Source organism: Chlorocebus sabaeus, chromosome 12 (genome assembly GCF_047675955.1).
Source record: "Chlorocebus sabaeus isolate Y175 chromosome 12, mChlSab1.0.hap1, whole genome shotgun sequence".
Lineage (NCBI taxonomy): Eukaryota > Metazoa > Chordata > Mammalia > Primates > Cercopithecidae > Chlorocebus > Chlorocebus sabaeus.
Genome location: NC_132915.1, coordinates 49,057,171 through 49,079,620, shown reverse-complemented (window position 1 = coordinate 49,079,620; position 22,450 = coordinate 49,057,171). Strand labels below are relative to the sequence as shown.

The 22,450-nt window shown below is 38.9% G+C and overlaps 1 protein-coding gene across 3 annotated transcripts in view; it reads left to right on the top strand.

The window, feature by feature from the left end:
- Positions 1-22,450, top strand: part of SLC24A2 (solute carrier family 24 member 2) — a 275,663-nt gene that overhangs the window by 1,092 nt on the left and 252,121 nt on the right. For all 3 annotated transcript variants that reach the window (XM_007969128.3, XM_007969126.3, XM_007969127.3), the window contains exon 2: positions 870-1,952. In XM_007969128.3, the coding sequence (XP_007967319.1) occupies positions 1,023-1,952 (930 nt within the window). In that variant the 5' untranslated portion in view covers positions 870-1,022. The remainder of the gene's footprint in view (positions 1-869; positions 1,953-22,450) is intronic.

Here is a 22,450-nt window from a genome sequence, read left to right as displayed (position 1 = left end):
GGCTATTTTGGGCAGATTTTGTGGACAGAGGTATTGCTACAACTTGCGTATTGTTTATGAAATACACATGTGGTCTCTCGAAATAACCTTGTTATTTCACTGCATTGGGAGTTTGACTTACTAAGCTGCCTATTTTAAATATGACTAAAGGCTGTTTTTTATAAAAAGCTTTAGCTGAAAACAATGTCTAGTTTAGGGAAGACAGCTTGTGCATATCACCAGAATATTTTTTTGTAAACTTAAATTTGTAAAGGACTACTTTCCCACATCTGATAAAGGAGAGGCTTTTTATGAAAAATAAGATCTGATATCACTATGTGTGCAGAAAAAATAAAACTAAATTAAAGAAACACTTTCCAAATGATAGCTTAAATCAAAAAAAAATTGCCTACAATTGAGAATTATATAATTGGACCAAAAGAAAACAATGAATAATTGTTAGTTGCCAAGTACCTAGACAGTTCTGAAAGAAGTGGGACCTACTTATAGCACTGGAAGGTTGTTACATGATTTAAGATGAGATAATCTGATAGATTTTTCACCTATAAAATTTTTATTCTTACATCTGCATTCTCTACACCTATCATTGGATTTACCAAAATATTTATTTGGGTTTATACATACATCTTCATAAGTGCCACATCCTATACTAAGTGCTACATATGTTTTTACTCATCTTAAAAACAATCCTGGGTGATAGGTACTGTAACTGTCCCCATTTCAAATGAAGAAACTGAGGCACAGAAGTAAAGTAACTTATCCAAGATCACACAGCTGCAGGACAGGACTTTATCATATCTGCAAATATCTTTTTATTAAAAAGACATGATTTTATGATGTACTTATTCTCTTTTTTATTTTTATTTAAGCATAAATGATGAAAGTTGCCTGTGAAGCATAAGAATCCCTGACTGTGAAAGTGCCGCACAAGCATCGTTAACTATAAAGTAAGGAAAAGTATGAAAGAACCATCTGGTTGAGTCTAAAGTTGGAAGATCACCATATCCACCAGAAGACCCAGGATGGATCTGCACCAAAGCACCACCATCACTTTCCTAGAGAAATGGTGTTTGGATGAGTCACTGTCTGGCTGCAGAAGACATTACCATGTCAAGAAAAAACTGAAGTTAATTCGAATCTTAGGCCTTTTCATGGGTCTGGTAGCCATTAGCACTGTCTCATTTTCAATCAGTGCCTTTTCTGAGACAGACACACAGAGCACAGGAGAGGCCAGTGTTGTAAGTGGCCCTAGGGTAGCACAGGGTTACCGTCAGAGAACTCTCTTAGATTTAAATGACAAAATTCAGGATTATACTCCACAGCCACCTATTCCTAAGGAAGGTGAGTCTGAGAATAGTACAGATCATGCCCAAGGAGACTACCCGAAAGACATCTTTTCCCTTGAGGAGAGAAGAAAAGGTGCAATCATTCTGCATGTCATTGGAATGATCTACATGTTCATAGCCTTAGCCATTGTCTGTGATGAGTTCTTTGTTCCTTCTTTGACTGTCATCACTGAAAAACTGGGCATCTCTGATGATGTGGCTGGAGCCACCTTTATGGCTGCAGGGGGGTCAGCCCCAGAACTTTTCACATCTCTCATAGGGGTATTTATCGCTCACAGCAACGTTGGCATAGGCACAATTGTAGGTTCAGCAGTATTCAACATCCTCTTTGTTATTGGCATGTGTGCTCTGTTTTCTAGAGAAATCTTAAACCTGACATGGTGGCCGCTCTTTCGAGATGTGTCTTTCTACATTGTTGACTTGATCATGCTGATCATATTTTTCCTGGATAATGTCATCATGTGGTGGGAAAGCTTGCTTCTCTTAACAGCTTATTTTTGCTATGTGGTTTTCATGAAATTCAACGTCCAAGTAGAAAAATGGGTGAAGCAAATGATAAACCGCAATAAGGTCGTCAAGGTGACAGCACCAGAAGCCCAAGCAAAGGTTGGTGGTGGTGGTTTTTTATTTAATGCTTTTCTTGACTACAGTTCTGAATTATTATGTTTTTGATATCTGCAACTTTTTTGATATGATGGTGTTTGGGGTTCTTGTGGATAGCAGATTGATTCTGCAGTTCTGTGATAGCTAGACTAACAGCAGCGGAAAAAATAATTTTAGGGTATTCTTGCAGATGTTTACTAAGTTGCCCAGCTACTTGCTTCAGAGTAAAACACTTGCAAATATAGGTTACATAAGCCTCCCAGAGCCGATTCAGCAGTTATTTGTCTCTTATTTTCTGAAAGTGGGCATAATGATTTTGTGAACAGTTTAATTTTCACAGAAAAATGTGTATGTACCTAGAAAGTTGCAAGGCCTTTTCTTTTTTAATGAACACATGACAAAAACCAAGAAAGAACCATCTCTTTAGAGATGTCTGAGGAAGGAAGTTTGTGTCACCATAGCTGTACCTTCCAGTCAGCAGCCTAGCCCAGCAGGGCTTGTCATTATTGTTGTCATGGGTTTTTCTTGATTGACACAATCATGCCTTAGATCACTTGACCAGGAACTGATCAGTATCCATTGTAAAGAGAGTCATTGGCCAGCCCCACCATCTGCCTCTGCATCACAATGACCCATTTTGCACACCATAATAAACATGACTTCACTAGTTTTAGAGTAGAATTTGAGGGAGTTTTAATAACAATAGTGGCCATCCTACCACTTAGGTGGGTGGAAAGCATATTGGTAAAGAGCTTAGAAGTAATTACTGCAAACACGTAAATTTTTTAAGTAGTGGAGAAGTGGCATCAATAAAATTGTGTGTGGTATTGTAATTTCAGTTCTGATTTATATCCCAGCAGTGGAATGTCATCTCTGAATGTGATTTTAAACAGAAAGCCAAAATATATACATAGACTTTTCGTGCCAGCATCTGGGAAAATTCTCATGTATGCAAAAAACAGATGTTTGGGCAGGGGGTGAGATATTTTGTCCAAAAAGAAAAATGATATTAATTTAGTTAAATTTACATAATTCTTTTATAGCCAATTTTGATGACCATCATTTTCATTGCAGCCATGAAATGGAAGCAAAGTGCAGGAAAAAAGACTAGTAATATTTCTACTTGTACTACATTTTTTTCTAACATTTCTCTCATATGCTTGTTTGTTAGAAACTACAGTAAAACCAAAAAATCATTTAGCAAAATATGTGGCAAACAAGCATTCAGATGTGACAACTGAGTACATCTCCTTCAGGGCATAGGATAGGACCATCATTGGAAGTTCTCCCCTACTCTAACTTAGCGGCCGAAAAGATGATCCCTCAAGTGCTCTCAAGTCTGTTTGGGTGGTTTACATTGATGATCTTGTGTTTATTCCAATTAAAGTACTGAACGATTGTCAAGGAAATGCATATTTTTTAGAGACAAGGAAATGATTCAATGTCTTATACATTTCTTGGGCAGATCAATGGCAAAAAGTCTGTTTGAGAACTCAGTACTTTCTTGTTTTCTTACACCCTAGTGGAACTTCATTAACTTAGACAGAGACTTGGCTGAACGTTATATTGGCAACATTTATGAAAAATGAACCTGCAGAGCAATACAATGGTGTATGTAGGATTGCGGGAGGATTTTGTATTCTGATTTTAGTGGAGTGGGAGATGGTTTCATGCATTTTAGAAATAGCTTTCCCAATACAGGTTTATAAACTATATTTAGTCAATTATAAACCATTCATTAAAGTAGCCCTGGAAGGATCTTTACCTACTCAATTAGGTGACTATTGTATCGTTTTTATGATTATTTTAAAGTGAGAAATTCAGGTTGTCATCCGTTAACACTTGTTATTTATATCCATAATTTTGTGCTATACTTAATATTGTGTGTTCTAAAATTTGGAATTTCTACATTTACTTAATTTAAAAAGAAGCAGGTTATATTCATAACTATTTATGTTTCTGATTCTCCCCAAAATGTGTTCATTGTATTGTTTTCCATTTAGCACCAAATAGCTTTAACTTATTCCATTTAGTCATTAATGTTTCTTTTGACATTCGATAACTAATGGTAGTAGAGATTTTTTTCTAAACAAAGCTATGTCTTATTTTGTACTTCTCAAAAAAATGCCAGAGCGCAGTCACACGTTTTTAAGTGGAACGTGCATAAGGATGTGTGATTTCCTTTAGGAAATTTCACCTTGCCAATTTCACTTTTGAATTATTACTGGAATTTTTTTCAGTACTTACAGCCTTTATCATATGCCTGAATTCGGAGACTCAGGGAGGTTTGCTCCCCAAGCAATGAACATAAGGTGTCATCTCCGAATGTGATTTTAATGTAATTAAAATCTTTTGGGATGAATCCTTGAGTGTGGTCATCTAGTCCCCTGGGCTGCAGAGTTGAATTCTGACTGTGTAGCTTACCTTTCTTTCAGAAATTAATGCTTCTGACATCACCAAAACATTTAGGAAAAAAAGACTTTAAGTCAAATGCGGCCTTCGATGGAGTCTTCATAGAGAGAAATGTGCTGTACAAGAATTTAGGAAGCAAAATACTCAGCATGTTTTCATGCAAAGCCACTTCATTGTCCTATTTGCAAAATTATGGGGCATGGTAGTTTTGGAAGGTAGAGGAAACACATTTTAGATATTCTTATACAAATCATCAAATGGTTCTTGCTAAAAAGTCAACTCTCCTGGGCTCTAGGCAGTGAATATCTTTGAAACTACTTGCTTCATAGACAAATAGGAAATCTTAATTTGGTTCCATTGTTGATGATGTACATCATAGGGTAACTGTGAAGCATGGAAAAATGTGAACTGGCTTTTTTTTTTTTTTCACAGTTAAAGCAACAGTTTCTCATCTCACTTAATTTCTCTACCTTGTGTGTGGTTCTTATTTTTATTATTGTTATTTCTTTTAGTGATGCTACTACCCTTTTTGAAAAGTTGTATACTGTCATGACGCAGTGACGAGACTCTGGGGCTTTTACTCAAAAAGGAAAGAGTTTTTAGCCTGGTTGTGTAATAAGCCCAGTGATTTCAGAGAAGTTATTTTAACCTCTGAGCCTCAGTTTCCTAACTGGAAAATGAGAATAATGATACCTACTTCATAAGATTGGTAAAATTATTAAATGAAGAAATGAATGTTAAGTATCTAGCGTGATCCTTGGAAAATGTGGGTTGTTTTCAATAAATGCTAATGCCTTCCTTTTATGTTTCATTCTTAAATGAAAAATGAATTGGAATAAATTATTTTAGATTCAAGAGTTATAAAACATTCTTTGAAGACTGAATTTGCTCCAGTGAATCCTCGAGTTAAGCAGGCCGTTATACCCCTTAGGGTTATATAATATTTGCTGTATTATAATATTCATAAGCTCTAGTTCACATACAGTGAATATAAATGGGCCAAACATTAACTCCAAGGAAACTTCAAAATGTCTTTATTTTGTCCTGGAATTTTATTATTTAGAATTTTGCTTAAAGTGAGTAGCCCATTGGTTGGGACTTAGCAATATCCGTGCTGAGCAGAGACTTTTGCTTTCGGGGTATTTTTGTTTATAGATGCTTGGGGCTCTCTTCTTAAAACGTCTCTATAGTTGGTTAGGAATAAGTTTGAATCCTGCAGGATGTGAAGCAGTTAAGTTTAAGGTCATTCGGCTCATTTTGCTATGCTCCTGGCCTGGCTGCTGGGGGCTGTTGATCTGTTATGGTGCTAGGCTGTCATTGGCCTAGAAAGCAGCTGTCCATGGTATTTAACTTCGTCTTAGACTTGGCACAGTAATCTGACAGCAAGTTGGCCTGGTTCTAATGAAGGGCACGATCTAAATAAAGATGCTTAAAGCTGGATAGTTGGAGGGCCAGACTACTTAGTAATTTAGGTGTGCTTTGCTTTATTCAGTTTGTGTGTTTCTGAAAAGCTGTAAATGATTTTAGCAATTCAAACTGTGATTAATGGTCTTTGGAAACTCAGGATTAAAACAAAATTATAAATATGCTTCATAAAATGAAGTATTTCTTGTAAAGTACTAAGCCATAAATAATTGTATAAGTATACATGTGTTGCCCCAACTTTGCTTAAGACACAGAATTTATTAATTAGTAAAATTAATATACAAGCTTCAAAGTAGGTAAGATGGTCCTTATATTAAATAAAAAGATGTATTACTTGATAGATTTGGAAATTAATTCTCCGTCTTTCTTTAAAAAAGTTTAGGCATTAAAATTCTTAACTGACTGTGAAAGTAGTGTGTTTATCTAGGTATATAGCTTGGTGATATTTTCCTTATTTTGTTTCCCTCTACTTATCCTAAAAGTAAACCCATCAGTTACTGCTTGGGATTCAGGGAGCGAACAAGGCATTTTGAGAGACCCCAAAGGGCCCAGTGGATTTTGATACACACAGTTCAAATTGCCCTTGGCTATTTCCCTTGCTATTCTGGTTTCCCCTGGCAACAGATGACCTAAACTTTGTGAAGCCTAGAGAACTGGAGTCCCCATATGTCTCCCTTCCACCTTCCCTTTCTATTCCTCTCTTTGTCCTTCTTTTCCTCTCCTCTTCCCTTCTTTTCGTTTGTCCCCCTCCCCTCTTTTTTGGTAGAAGTAGATAATTTGTATCTTAACTTTAGCAAAGAGTGGGATCATATGTTAAGCTGCTGTATGGCTACTGGGGACACAAGTACATCCACAGTGTGGATTTGACAGGTTTAGTTTTTCCATTCTTTTATTTTCAACCTTCTTTTGTTTTAGATAAGTCTCTAGTAACCAGAATATACATGCACTTTATTTAATTCAGTTTCACAAGCATTATCTTTTAACTGGAAAGTTTAGTTTGTTTATATTGACTGTGATTACTGTAACATTTGGATTCTTTTTCATCATGTTATTGTTTACTTTCTATTTGTTTTGGCCTTTCTGTTTCTTTTAGAATTTTTTCTTGCCTTTTTTTGAATTTTTTTCTAAATCTGTTTTTCCCTTTAATAGTTTGGAATGTATACACTCTATTTCTATTATCTTGATGCTTGCCTTAGAAATTTTAACCTGTGTGGCCGGGCGCGGTGGCTCACGCCTATAAGCCCAGCACTTTGGGAGGCTGAGGCAGGTGGATCACAAGGTCAGGAGTTCAAAACCAGTGTGGCCAAGATGGTGAAACCCCCGTCTCTACTAAAAATACAAAAATTAGCTGGACGCAGTGGCAGGCACCTGTAATCTCTGCTACTCAGGAGGCTGAGGCAGAAGAATTGCTTGAACCCAGGCTTCAGAGGTTGCGGTGAGCCAAGATCGTGCCACTGCACTCCAGCCTGGGCGACAAAGTGAGACTCTATCTCAACCAAAAAAAAGAAAGAAAAAAGAAAGAAAGAAAGAAATTTTAACCTGTGTATTTAACTTAACATAGTATAAAGTTAATTAAGATGTTTATGCTCCAGCTAAACAACCTAAGTACCTTAGAAAATTACTCAGTCACCACTTCACCCATTGTATATAATTTGAAGTCCAGAATTTAAGTTCTATTTTGATGTGTTTTTGTTTGTTTGTTTGTTTTTTGAGACTGAGTCTCACTCTGTCGCCCAGGCTGGAGTGCAGTGGTGCCATCTCAGATCACTGCAAGCTCCGCCTCCCGGGTTTGCGCCATTCTCCTGCCCCAGCCTCCCGAGTAGCTGGGACTACAGGCGCCCGCCACCACGCCCAGCTAATTTTTCTGTATATTTTAGTAGAGACGGGGTTTCACTGTGTTAGCCAGGATGGTCTGGATCTCCTGACCTTGTGATCCGCCCACCTCGGCCTCCCGAAGTGCTCAGATTACAGGCGTGAGCCACCGCGCCTGCCTACCTTGATGTTTTGTAAACAGTTTTATTGAGGTTTAATTTTTTAAGCCTCATAAATTAGACATTGTCATTTTACCGTCACTGTTTTTAGATTTATCCACATATATACTGGTTTTTCCCCTCCTCATTCCTTCTTGTATGTCAAACCTTTTATCTACAGGTTTTTCCTCTACTCCTTATGTACATTCATAATGTTTCTTAATCTGTTAATAGTAAATGCACCTGATTTTTATCTACTTAGAGTTGTATTTCACTTTTGTTCTTGAAATATAGGATAAAAGTAGTGAGTAGAAAATTATTTTCTCATCCCACTTTGATAATAATATTCCACTGTCTCTCAATTCCATTTTGCCATTGAAAGACTACCATCCATGTAAACATTGCTCCTTTATAAGAAATTTCTCTTTTTTCATTGACTACTTTTAAGGTTTTTGCTTTGAGTATTTGGCATTTTCCTTAAGATATGTCACGTGTGATTTTCTCATTTAGGTATCCCCTATTTGTGACTCATTAGGTTTCTTGATTTTGAGGATTAGTGCTTTCCAGCAATTTTGCCTCTACCCCAATCTTCCTATAGTCTGCCTTCTAGAATTTCAATTAGACATATCTTATACTATCTTATCTTCCATGTCTTTTCACTGTTCATGGTTTTCTGTCTGTGATCCTCATTCTTGTCATTTCTTCATATCTATCTTCTAGCTTCTCATTTTCTCTTTAATTTTGTCTAATCTGCTCTAAAGCTCATCTGTTGAGTTTCTAATTTTAGTCATGTTATTCATTTCTACAAGTCTTATGTGGCTCTTTTTCAAATCTATTAGGTTGCTTTTCATTGTTTCTAATTTCATCATACTTTTAATGCCTCTTTAATTCCTCTAAACATGTTAAGTGTATTTATTTTATATTTCATTATTGATAAATTTTGTGGCAATATCCTTGTGGGTCTAGTTTTGTTGTTTTATTGATTCTTAACTATGAAAGTTTTTTAAACTTTGAGCACATGTTTCTTGGAACTTTTCCTGTGGGACTCCACTGAGGCCTGGGTTTTAAGTGCATTCCTCCAGAGAGGATTGCTCTCCTGTCGAAGGTCTGGGAGTACTACCAACTGGGGCCATTCTAAGCTACATGTTTGACTTTTTTTTTTTTTTTTTTTTTTTTTTTTGCTACCCAGGTAGTGTGAATTCAGACTGCAAACCCATATGAGTGAGCCTGTGCTTAAAAATTCTTAAGGGAGATTCATCTTTCTTCCCCTTGTTCAACTTTCAGCAGCACTAAAAACCAAGACTCAAATAGACACATCCTACCATCTCCCTTTGTGAGGTAGTTTTTCTTTTTTCTTATTTGCTTACTCAAAGTGTCAACCCTTCAGGAGTCTCAGCTTACAGATAGAGAAGGTCTCTGAACTCTCTTCCCCCTATCAGGCCTCATGTTTGTACTTCTAAAAACCTAGTCTTTAGGCAGCCAGGGAATGGCAAATACCTTGAAGGCAAAGCAATACAGACATTTCTAGACTTGTATTTAGTCAGTGTTCTGGGTTCTAAGAATCCCTTATTCCTCACTAAATAAAATAGATATTTAAAATATATATTTAAAGTGTAATATTCCCACATTTTAGGGAGTACTATATTAAGAAGGGTTTGTTATTCTATTGCCAGAAATATATGCTTCAGACTATAGATTTCTCAAAAGATAATGCATACAACAAGTGATACTGTTAGGGAATTTTGATGGCATTTTTTCAATGTTTAATACAGCCTGACCATCATAGTAAAGTTTCTCATCAAAATAACAAATCCTAGAAACAGCAAGTTTTAGTCATTCAAATCTGAGGAGCAATTCTAACATGAAGTTATATGAGGCCATTTTAAATTTTAGGTTTGCCTTTTAAGTAATATATTTATCAAATAATGTATTCATTATAAGAGTATAAAAACACATCAAAATATAAAGAAAATTTTGAACAGTTTATATTCTCTCCATTGCATCATTCAAAGATGACTATGCACATTTTTGTATATAGCATTCTTCTGAACTTCTCATACATACATATACACATGCATATGTACCTAGACATATATATACACACCTATATATTTAAATAAATAGGAACATATTGGACATGCAAAATTTTAAATGTGCCATATTGAATATATACAGTTTTAAGATTTTTAAAAATTTTGGCCTATTATGGAGCCTTTTCCCCATCATTAAATGTTCTTCTAAAATGCTATTTACTGTTTAGTATTATCATAATATAGAAAGCCTTTTATGTTGCCATTTGTTGTAATATTTCACTATTATAAAAAATACTACAACAAATAGCTTTACACATGAATTTCTGATTTCACAGAAGCAGAATTTCTGGGTCAGGGCTTATTAGCTTTTTAAAGTTTCTGCCACATTGCTACATACTTGGTAGTGTTGAATATTATAATTTTTAATGTTTTCCAGTTTCATAGATGAAACATAGTATTTTAATTTTTTTAAATGTGCATTGCTTTATTTGGGAGTCTGAGCTTTGAAACATATGTTTATGAAGAATGACATTTTTCTTTTATAGATTGCCAGTTTCCTGTGTCCTTTGTGTCAATTTTAAAGCTAGCTGTGATGACTCACACAAAGATCTCTTACAAATATATGCTGAGAATCACTAACTTTAGCTCTCCTTTCTCTCCCCATTTCCACACCTAAATGAAGCCAGGAAGTTTTTGCAGGTTTTGTTTTTGTTTTCGTTTTAACGGGAGAATTATTCTGAAGAGGAGTCCTCATGACCAAAGAGTTGGGAAATGAAGTTTTCAGGGACTGGGATGGGCTCCTCGGCCATTTAACTTTGGGGGATTCTGTACCTCCAAGAAACCCTATTGAAACATCTGGAATGTGGGAGATTCGCCGTCAGTGACCTAACAGATTTTTGGCTGGTCATTTCTATCCTCAGGAGCTGTAATATTTACAATGTGGAATATTCTAACCAGGCCAAAGCAGCAATCTAATACATTCACCCTAAACAGAAGATCAGAGTCTAGCCATGCCATGTCACCCAACTCTTTTTCTTAACTGACTTACATTTAGTAGTTTCTCTCAAATGATTTAATTGACTTGACCAAGCAATAATTTTAGCTTAAGCATGCTGTGGGAGGTAGCTCTTTCATACAGATGGGAGAACAACGTGCATGGGAGAAAGTCATTTAAAGTTTACTGTAGGACACTAGACCCCCTCAGAACTGGTGGCTTCTGGTGAGAAAAACTATCCCTGGCAGCTGCATGTGTGTCTCTGGACTGCTGCTCTCTCTAGGTCTCTCCAAAGTCAAGAGAAGAGAGGGATCTGAAAAGTAGGCAGTGCTTAATACCAGGTACTTACTACATCAACACTCTGAAATAAATATTATCACCTCCATCTGCAGATCAGGAATCTGAGGATTGGGAAACATAAATGATTGCCTAAGGTTCAAATTTAGTGATATTTAAACTGCATTTGAACTTGAGCCCGTCTGATTTCAAAGTGCAAGCTAGTTCTCTTGTACCTTAGAGCTTCTCACTGGGCAGTTAAGAATACAGACGAGGCAGGCCTCCAAACTAGATTCACTTTTCACATTGGGAGCTGTCAAATCAGTGACTTTCAAATGTTTTTGACCATGACCCATGTAAATATATTTTACCTCTCAACTCAATATGTATGTGCACATGCATGCACACATACATATGTACATATTTACATATCCATATAAAGATAAAATCTAAGTATAAGGCATTTTTATATTTCTTAAATTTTTCATTCTATTAAAAATACTGGTTTCAACTTTCTAAAATAATTTCATGGACCACCAAAGGGCTGTGGCCTTAGTTATGTTAAGAGTGTTTTTTTTCCTTCTTTCTTTCAGCAGGGCTGCCCTGCAAAGCTTTACTAGTTGTGTACTCTACAAGGGCATCTGTTTGATCAAGGTGACAAACAGGAGAAGGAAGCCAGACATCACTCTACTGAATGAGCGGAATGCACTGGTGTGGGACTGTGGCTGCCTAGAGGAAGGGGTGCCTTTTCTTAATTCCACAAAGGTGTCTTTTGGCCTGGTGGTGGCCTTGCTTCTTACCCTCAACTTTTCCTTTTAATAATTAATTTAGCATTTCAGAGCCATGATCTAAGAGGACCATTAAATACATATAAATCCATGCTAATCTTCATGACTGGTACTCTTTCAGCCATTTAGACCTAGATCCACACGTCATCATTACTTCCTCCGCAAGCACACACACCATCTATGTCCATTTGGCTAACTCTGACGATTGCAGATTTCTGCAGAATCCTGAGGCCAACACCCAGCAAACCGTATATTGCTCTCTGGCTCTGAGATAGAATGATTGCAGAGTAAAAAAAAAGGCATAGATCACAGCATGATATGCTTGCTGAGCCTCCAGTCATTCTTGATTCCCAGTGAGCTTGTCATCAGGTGGAAAAGAAGTGTGGGTGAAGCAGAGAGGTTATGAAATCAGAGAAAAGCAGAGTCTAGACAAGAAGCTGCACTGAGATTAGGTGGGTCTCCTTTTTATGAAGGATTGGATTTGTAAACCAAATGATGCAGACATTGTTCTTGTATGGGTTAAAACTGGTGGTTTTGGAAAGGATCTGGGCACCAGGCCATATTTAATGTCATGTTCACAGTTTTAAAGGGTGCAGTCACAATTTTGCATCAGCAGGACTAAGCCTGGAAAGAAGTCCCTTTCGTCTCAGACACTGGCTGCGTAACCCTGGGCCAGGCACTTTACCCCAAGCATCTTCTCTTTGGAAATGAAAGGGCTAGTTTATCTCCAAGATCCTGTCAGCTCTGATAACTCTGTGCTTCTCTGTTAATGGGAAAGAAACAAGTGTACTTGCTTGTATTTATGGGTTGGCCAACAGAAGAGATAGTCAGGTCATGAATTGCTGAACTTCGTTCCTTCAGAGTGCCTTTCCAATTAAGAAACCCAATTAAAGAGGATTGCTTCCTTTGGAGGAGTAATGAGGGGCTTCTTTACCCTTCTGTAGGACCTTCTTGGAAAGGGCCAGATGAGTTTCTGCTTCTCTGTAAGTAACTTTCTCTTTTACTGCTTGATGGATGTTGAATTATACAAGCAGGGTGCAGGTAGAAATACAGGTTTCGCCCTCAGCTAAAACCTGAAGCACCGTTTTCCCCGCTTACAACCTGTCATCTGTTGTTCTAGCAACTTATGTAGGCTGAGGTGGTTTTCTTTTTCCCTACCACCTGATAGCAATCAAATATATATTGAACCACTTATTTCAGGCCTGTGGTAGGCATTGAATATTGGTGTATTCCAGGAACCTCTTAGTTTTCTGAGATGGCTGATGACGGCTAAAGCTTAACACAATGAAATTATTATTTAGGCCTAGGACAGATATTATTTTGGATAGACCTTCCTAGCTGTGTAATCTTGGATACATTACTTAACCTCTCTGGGCTTATGTTTACTTATCCATAAATGTTTAAAGTACTAGAATTTCCCTCATTAGGAGGGTATGAATTTTTGATGAGATTAAACAGGAAAAGTGTTTAGCAGAGTCCAGTTTCTGCACCCCTCCTCCCCAACTCACCAAAGATACTCTAATCCTGGTCTCTTTTGCTCTGAGTCCCTTCTCTGTGCTATAAGCCTATTCCTCAGTCCTATCTTTCCCTGCAGAGTGTTTTCCTACTGCCATTTCAGGGCCTCGCCTACTTCCTAGGCTTCATTTCCTAGACCTTCCTCTTGATGTCTCCCTCGCAGCCATATGAATCTGCAGTTCCCCAACTAATCCCTAACTAATAGTCAAATCCTCAGTGTTTGGACTTGACCCTGCTTTCTTTTTATTCTTGCAGAGGATTAAGAGAGAAATAGTTTCCTATCTCTGAAACTAAACCTTGCTCAACCATGAAATTCTCTTGAGCCCTCCTCTTGCCACCCTATAAATGTGTTCACTTGTGTGTGTATCATCAATATTTAATCTTAGCTATTCATGCACCCATCTAGCCATAGCTGTGCCTGATGTTGGTTTGCCAGCATCTGTGTTTTCTGTCTTGGATTGAATCACTCCCCTTGACTCAGTAACTAACTGGTCTCATTTGCAGTATTTGGTGCCTAGCTTGGTGTCATAGGTAGAAGGTCAAAGGGCACTTAACGCTTCCAGAAGTTGATAATGGTGATGATGAGTGTTCATGATAAAAAGTCTGAGCCTGAATCAGTCATAAAATATAGTGTTTTTGTATTAAACTCGAGCAGCAAATGACTAATTTCCTACTTATGAAAGAGGAATCATTAGAAACCCTCCTGTCCCCTCAGGTTGCAAGTGTGGGCGTCAGGTTAGGTAAGGCATTTCAATTCTAAAAGCCAGTTTATTCCAGCTGTGGCCCAAAATAGTTCTCTTTGCCTTCTAGCATTGTATAATGTTTCTCTATTGATTTTTTAATAACAGCTTTTCTGAGATGTAATTCATTTACCATAGAGTTCACCTTAGTTGTATAATTCAGTGTTTTTTAGCATATACATTCAGAGTCATACAGCCATCACCACTATCTAATTTTAGAACATTTTAATCACCAAAAAGAAATCCTATATCCACTGATAGTCTCTCCCAATTCCTCCCTCTGCCCAGCCCCCAGTAGCCACTAATCTACTTTGTCAGTATAGATTTGCCTATTCTGGACATTTCACATAAATGAATTCTTATGTGGCTTTTTGCACTGGCTGCTTTCATTTAGCATAATGTTTTTAAGGTTCGTCCATGTTGTAGCCTTTTTATGACCAAATAGTATTGCACTATATAGGTATACCACATTTTATTTATTTATTCATCAGTTGGTGAATGAATTTAGATTGTTTTCACATTTTGGGTATTGTTTTCACATTTTGGGTATTATAAATAATGCTGAAATGAACATTTACTTACAAGTGTTTGTGTGAATACATGTTTTTAGTTCTCTTTGGCATATGCTTATGAGTAGAATTGCTAGGTCATGTGCTATCTCTGTGTTTAATATTTTGAGGAACTGCCAACTGTTTTCCAAAGTCCCTGGACCATATTGCTTTCCTATGTGTATGAGAGTTCCAATTTCTCCACATCTTTGCCGACATTTGTTATTATCTGTCTTTTTCATTATACCCATCTTTGTGATTGTGAAGTGATACCTCATGATTTTGATTTGCATTTTCCTGATAAATGATAACATTGGGCTTATTGGCCATTTGTATAACTTCTTTGGAGAAGTATCTACTCAAGTCCTTTTTCCATTTTTAAACTGGGCTATTTGCCTTACTATTGAGTTTCAGAGTTCCTTATGTATTCTGGTTACAAGCCCCTTATCAGATATATGATTTGCAAATATTTTCTTCCATTCTGTGAGCTTTTAAGAAATGTGCTCCACAGATAAGGCAGCTCCTAGCCTGGGAACCCCTACCAAGCTGTTCTGTATTGTTTTCTAAGCACATTGTTATCTAGAGTGATTTGAGACCCTTGGATCAACCCTAAAGCCCTTTCTTCCTTTGAGCTGGTCCTTGGAAAAGATTGTTCCCCTGAAGCTAAGAACTGGAGGAGGATTCAGGGGTTGTTAGGGGCTCAGAACTTCCTGATTTTAGAGAACCTGGGAATGCAAAACTACTTGAACATTGGACCCAGGATGCCTGTCATCTGGTTGCTGCATCATCCTTCTTTGCCTTCTCCTGATTCTTCTCTGCCTTATCTAAAAGACTTTCTTGTCATAAAATCTTCCCTACTTCTTGCCCAGAAGCCCTACCAGCAAAGCAGTTAGGCCACAGGCCTTTGCTCCCATATGTGAACTTTGCCTGTTTTGCTGTCTGTACCTGGGCCCTTAGCTTTATACACCTTGCTTATGGACCAAACTTGTCCATCCACCTTCCATCCCCCAACATATGTAACCCCTCCCATTCCATGCCCTAGGAACATTTGCATCCATCTTGAACAGCACTTTGTAATTGTATGAAGCTCTATATATATAGTAAAAAATAACAATAGCAGTAATGATCTACTCTGTCCTTGTCTAGCATGGACAGTAATTGCACAAACCTGATTAATGTGCACATTCCGAGGGCAAAGAGAACTTAACCACATGATCATGCTTTATACAAAAATGCACAATTGGTTCAAAGCTCCAGTGGTTTCCAAGGGGCTCAGGAAACATCCTCCCTCTCGCTTCTAGCTTGTGTCAGCTACACAGTAACTGGTGGAATGGTAGATGGAGTTTTGTGGCCCTGACGTATTATAAGAGGCTGATTTATTTAAATAGCATTCAGATGAGCAGCCAGGCTGCTCTTTTGATGCTTACTATGAAGGGCCATTACAAATCTACTATTTTCTGCTGCCTTTTATTTTAAGTCCAATTAAGTGGATAGCCACAAATAGCTCTGACCTTGAAAGTCTAAGTGAAGGTGAGATGGGAGAACAGGCTTAGGAAACATATGTTTTGGCGTGTTAATGCTCTGCAAGTCACACACACTTAAGGAAAATAAATAGAACAGGACAAGATAGTGTTGTGCTTTAGGAGGAAGAATTTACACGCCCTGGGAAATAACACCACATGCTTCACTGGTGCAGAATCATAAACGGGGCTAAAAATTAATCCAACTCTATCTCCACTGGGAGACAAGCCCCAAGTAAGTGTTACTGCCAGTTATGCTCATTGCATAATTACCTTGGATTGACGTCTCTGCCACATGCCACTACTGAATGATGCTTCCTTCTCTCAGCAGCCCCAATACATGCTTTCGGTATTTATCTTTAATAAAACATTGCTTAGAATACCATACCACCATCTCAGTCCAGTTTCTTGCAAATGTGGATCACAGGATGAATCTTCCAGAGTTGAATAGCTTGTTTAAAAAATATTATCAGCAAGGGCCTCTTAATGAAATTATTGAAGTCTTAGAGTTGGGTTTGGGTTACAGAAATTTAAAGAGCTGTTTTTTACCATCTTAAAAAATAATATTAAGTATTTTTAATGTGCTATGAGTTGCTCTTCTCTATCTTTGACCTTGTCAGTCCTGGGAAATAAATACCTTTCTGAGGATCTTACTGACTCACTGAATGATCAATATAAAGTTTTAGTTTCTATAAACCTATCTCAAAATACTTTTATGTGCTACTATCTCACTACATGCTCCAATATTTTATAAGTTACCTATGCATTTATCTGTTTCCAATTCTCTCCATCAGGAAGTGGGAGCAGATGGCCTTTCTCTTGCCTTGTGTGATAGTATGATAATTAGTAAGGTAATAGGAATGGATCACTCTCTGAGCACATGCTAGAACAAAACTGCAGACATGAAGAGACAGTGACAAGTAGAGTAAAATGATTTCAAGCACATTTTTAGTGTAAAGTTCAAATAGTCTTTATAGAAAGGATTGCTCTAATGTGACCTGAAAAAAAAAGCATATGTATTAATCTTGAGAGATTAATAAAGCACTTTCTGGCAAACTATATTTGGGTATGATTTTAATCCCATAAACGTCCATTAATCCAGAAGTATCTTACCTAGATGTCCAGAACAGAACCAAGATCCAAAACCAAGAGAACTTTTGAACAGCCAAATAGATGCCAGAAGATCAATGCTCTAAATTCCAGGCACTTAGTCATACAGCAACTCCTTGAGACTCCATTACAGTCGGCTGACTTTGGTCATATACAGAAATCAGGTAAGTTAGGCTTCCTGGCTCATCAAGAAATTAGAAGCAGCGAATGCAGTCTACATGGGATGATACAGACTGCATTTGCTGCTTCTAACTTCTTGATGAGCCAGGAAACCTAACTTACTTTATTTAGGTAAGTAAGTTACCTAAAGTAACTAAAGTAAGTGCACAGTGCCTGCTACTGACCTATTTAGTGTCTTTAAGCAGATTTTAAAAGGCTCCCTGCTCTGAGCAGGCCAAATAGAACAGGTAACCCCCCACAGACACAAGTGTAGACAGACCTGTAGGTGTAGGGCGTGTTGAGCAAAAGGCATTTTGTGCAAAAAGAAAGGTGCCATCTTTTCTGGGTGGACAGATGCTGTGCCCACCAGGACTCATGGCTTGGAGTGTGGAACATGGGCTCTGAGCCCCACTCAGTCATGCATCTCTGAGCAGTGCACAAATGCACAGTGTAGGATGCAGCCCTGCAGATTACATTCATAACACAGTCAGTGGCAGTAAGCATCGGAAGAACTATAAGAACATAGAAAAACATATTTGTCTGGGGTCAGTAAGTGTAGGGTCAAAGCACAACACTTCACCTCATGGCATCTGCAGGCATGAGAGTAGTAGAGTAATGTTGATAATACCCAAAGAAATACTGACAAAGTCTGACTCATGTTCACTGTGACTCGTGTTAGAGACAGTGGAACTGTTGAGACAGGCTGTAGGGTCAAGTGTGTGAGCAGAGTGACCCACATGTTCAGGCACTGGTGCCATGAATCAGATGGGTAACAGTGGTGGCCTGGCCCGGGTGGTGGCAGCAGAGGCAGTGAAAGTGATCAAATGCTGGACGTATCTTGAAGGTAGAGCTAACGACATTTGCTGATGGGTTTGATGCGGGTATGATAAAAAGAGAAATCAACGGTGACACTGAGATTTTTTGGCCTGTGTAACTATAAGAATGGAATTGCTCTTAATGGAAAAGGGAAAGACTTCAGGAGGAGTGAGTTTCAAGTAGAAGAGAAAGGAGTTTAATTTTGGGTTTAAGGTGGTTAACTTGAACACTGAAATGGAGATGCTGAGTAGGAAGTTGGGTATGAGTCTAGAATTCAGACTAGAAATAGAAGTTCAGACATCATAAGAATATAGATAATGTGTAAAGCCATGGGATGGAATAAAATCACCCAGGAATGAGTGTAGCAGGGAAGAACTCAAAGGCCTAAGTCCTGAGATTCATAGCATTGAAACATGAGGAAAACAAGGAGAAACCAGCAAGGGAACCTGGGAGGTGGCAGCTACTGAGGAAGGAAGAAACCTGGAGATGAAGAAGCCAGATGAAGAAAGCATAGTAGTCCGTCCTTATACACAGTTTCAGTTACCCACAGTCAACCACAGTCTGAAAATGTTAAATGGAAAATTCCTGAAATAAACAATTCATGAGTTTAAGTTGAGTGCTGCCATTCCAGGTGGCATGATGAAATTTTGTGCTGTCCCACTCAGAATGTGAATCATCCCATTGTCCAGGGTATCCATGCTGTAGATGCTACCCACCCATTGGTCACTTAGTAGCCATCTCAGTTATCAAATTTAAGAAACAAAATATAGAGAGAGTTAAGTACTATTTGAGGTTTCATGCATCCACTGGGGGTCTTGGGACATATCCTCCTCTGATAAGGGGAGGCTACTATACTCAAAGAAAAGAAACTGGTGACCAAGTAGGATGAGGACAGAGAATTGAACATTGGAGTTAGCAATGAAGAGGTCATTGGTGACTTGGTAAGAGAAGCTTTGGTGGAGTACTTGGGTGAAAACCTGGTCAAATGGGTTCAAGAAGTGAGAGAATGTGAATTAGAGGTATTTGTAAGGGAAGATGAACAAATGGGGGTGGAAGCTGGAAGAAAAATATAGAGTTGCTATGGTTTAAATGTTTGTCTCCTCCAAAACTCATGTTGAAACTTAATTCCCAATGTGGCAGTATTGAGAGGTGGGGCCTTTAAGAGGTGGTTGGGTCTTGAGGGCCCTGTGTTCATGAATCGATTAATTTACCCATGGATTAATGGGTTATTGTGGGAATGGAACTGATGGCTTTATAAGAAGAAGAAGAAAGACCTGAGCTAGCATAGTTAGCCCGTTCACCATGTGATGCCCTGTGCTGCCTCAGGACTCTGCAGACAGTCCTCACCAACAAGAAGGCTCTTAGCAGGTGCAACCCCTAGACCTTGGACTTTGCAGCCTCCTTCTTTCGCTTTATAAATCACCCAGTTTCAAGTATTCTTTTATAACCAACAGAAAATGAACTAAAACAAAGGTCAAGTGATTTTTCTTTTTAAAAGTAAAAGATTTTATAGATCCATTCCTGGACAAGTTGGCTGAATAGGAACAGCTCTGGTCTGCAGTTCCCAGTGAGACCAACACAGAAGGTGGGTGATTTCTGTATTTCCAACTGAGGTACCCAGTTCACCTCACTGGGACTGGTTAGACAGTGCATGCAGCCCACAGAGGGCAAGCAGAAGCAGGGTGGGGCACTGCCTCACCCAGGAAGCACAAGGGGTTGGAGAACTCCGTCCCTTACCCAGGGGAAGCCATGAGGGACTGTGCTGTGAGGGATGGTGCTATCTGGCCCAGATACTACCCTTTTCCCATGGTCTTCACAACCCACAGACCAGGAGATTCCCTCAGGTGCCTACACCACAAGGGCCCTGGGTTTCAAGCACAAAATTGTACGGCTGTAGCCATTGAGCTAGCTGCAGTTTTGTTTTTGTTTTTGTTTTTGTTTTTTTTTAACCCAGTGGTGCCTGGAATGCCAGTGAGACAAAACTGTTCACTCCCCTGGAAAGGGGGCTAAAGCCAGGGAGCCAAGTGGTCTAGCTAAGCAGATCCTACACCCATGGAACCCAGCAAGCTAAGATCCACTGGCTTGAAATTCTCGCTGCCAGCACAGCAGTCTGAAGTCGACCTGGGATGCTTGAGCTTGATGCAGGGAGGGGCGTCTGTCAAGACTAAGGCTTCAGTAGGTGGTTTTCCCCTCACAGTGGAAACAAAGTCACTGGGAAGTTCACACTGGGTGGAGCCCACCACAGCACTGCAAAGCCGCTGTAGCCAGACTGCCTCTCTAGATTCCTCTTCTCTGGGCAGGGCATCACTGAAAGAAAGGCAGCAGCCTCAGTCAGGGGCTTATAGATAAAACTCTAATCTCCCTGGGACAGAGCACCTGGGGGAATGGGCGGCTGTGGGCACAGCTTCAGCAGCCTTAAACGTTCTTGCCTGCCAGCTCCAAAGAAAGCAGCGGATCTCCCAGCACAGTGCTCGAGCTCTGCTAAGGGACAGACTGCCTCCTCAAGTGGGTCGCTGACTCCCATGCCTCCTGAAGGGAAGACAGCTCCCACCAGGGGTCAACAGACACCTCATACAGGAGAACTCTGGCTGGCATTTGGCAGGTGCCCCTCTGGGATAAAGCTTCCAGAAGAAGGAGCAGGCAGCAATATTTGCTGTTCTGCAGGCTCCACTGGTGATACCCAGGCAAACAGGGTCTGGAGTGGACCTCCAGAAAACACCAGCAGACCTGCAGAAGAGAGGCCTGATTGTTAGAAGGAAAACTAATGAACAGAAAGCAATAGCATCAACATCAATAAAAAGGATGACCAGGCAAAATCTCCATCTGAAGGTCACCAACAGCAAAGACCAAAGGTAGATAAATCCATGAATTTTTAGCAAGTAGGCTAACAATTCCATAAACCAGAATGCCTCTTCTCATCCAAAGGATCACAACTCCTCACCAGCAAGGGAACAAAACTGAACAGAGAATGAGTTTGATGAATTGACAGAAGTAAGCTTCAGAAGGTGGGTAATAACAAACTCCTCCAAGCTAAAGGCACATAATCTAACCCAACGCAAGGAAGCTAAGAACCTTGATAAAAGGTTAGAGGAATTGCTAACTAGAATAACCAGTTTAGAGAAGAACGTAAATGACCTGATGGAGCTGAAAAACACAGCACAAGAGCTTTGTGAAGCATACACAAGTATCAATAGCCAAATTGGTCAAGTGGAAGAAAGGATATCAGAGATTGAAGATCAACTTAATGAGATAAAGCATGTAGACAAAATTAGAGAAAAAAGAATGAAAAGGCCTCCAACAAATATGGGACTATGTGAAAAAACCAAACCTACATTTGATTGGTGTACCAGAAAGTGATGTGGAGAATGGAACCAAGTTGGAAAACACACTTCAGGATATTATCCAGGAGAACGTCCCAACCTAGCAAGACAGGTCAACATTCAAATTCAGGAAACACTGAGAATACCACAGATACTCCTCGAGAAGAGCAACCCCAAAATATATAATTGTCAGACTCACCAAGGTTGAAATGAAGGAAAAAAGGGCAGCCAGAGAGAAAGGTTGGGTTACCCACAAAGGGAAGCCATCAGACTAACAGCAGTTCACTCTGCAGAAACCCTACAAGCCAGAAGAGAGTGGGAGCCAATATTCAACATTCTTAAAGAAAAGAATTTTAAACCCAGAATTTCATATCCAGCCAAACTAAGCTTCATCCATGAAGGAGAAATAAAATCCTTTACAGACAAGCAAATGCTGAGGGATTTTGTCACCACCATGCCTGCCTTACAAGAGCTCCTGAAGGAAGCACTAAATATGGAAAGGAAAATCCAGTACCAACCACTGCAAAAACAAACCAAAATGTAAAGACCATTGACACTATGAAGAAACTGCATCAACTAATGGGCAAAATAATCAGCTAGCATCATAGTGGCAGGATCAGATTCACACATAACAATATTAACCTTAAATGTAAATGGGCTAAATTCCCCAATTAAAAGGCACAGACTGGCAAGTTGGATAAAGAGTCAAGACCCATCAGTGTGCTGTATTCAGGAGACCCATCTAATGTGCAAAGACACACATAGGCTCAAAATAAAGGGATGGAGGAAGATTTACCAAGCAAATGGAAAGCAAAAAAAAGCAGGAGTTGCAATCTTTTAAACAGACTTTAAACAAACAAAAATTTAAAAAGACA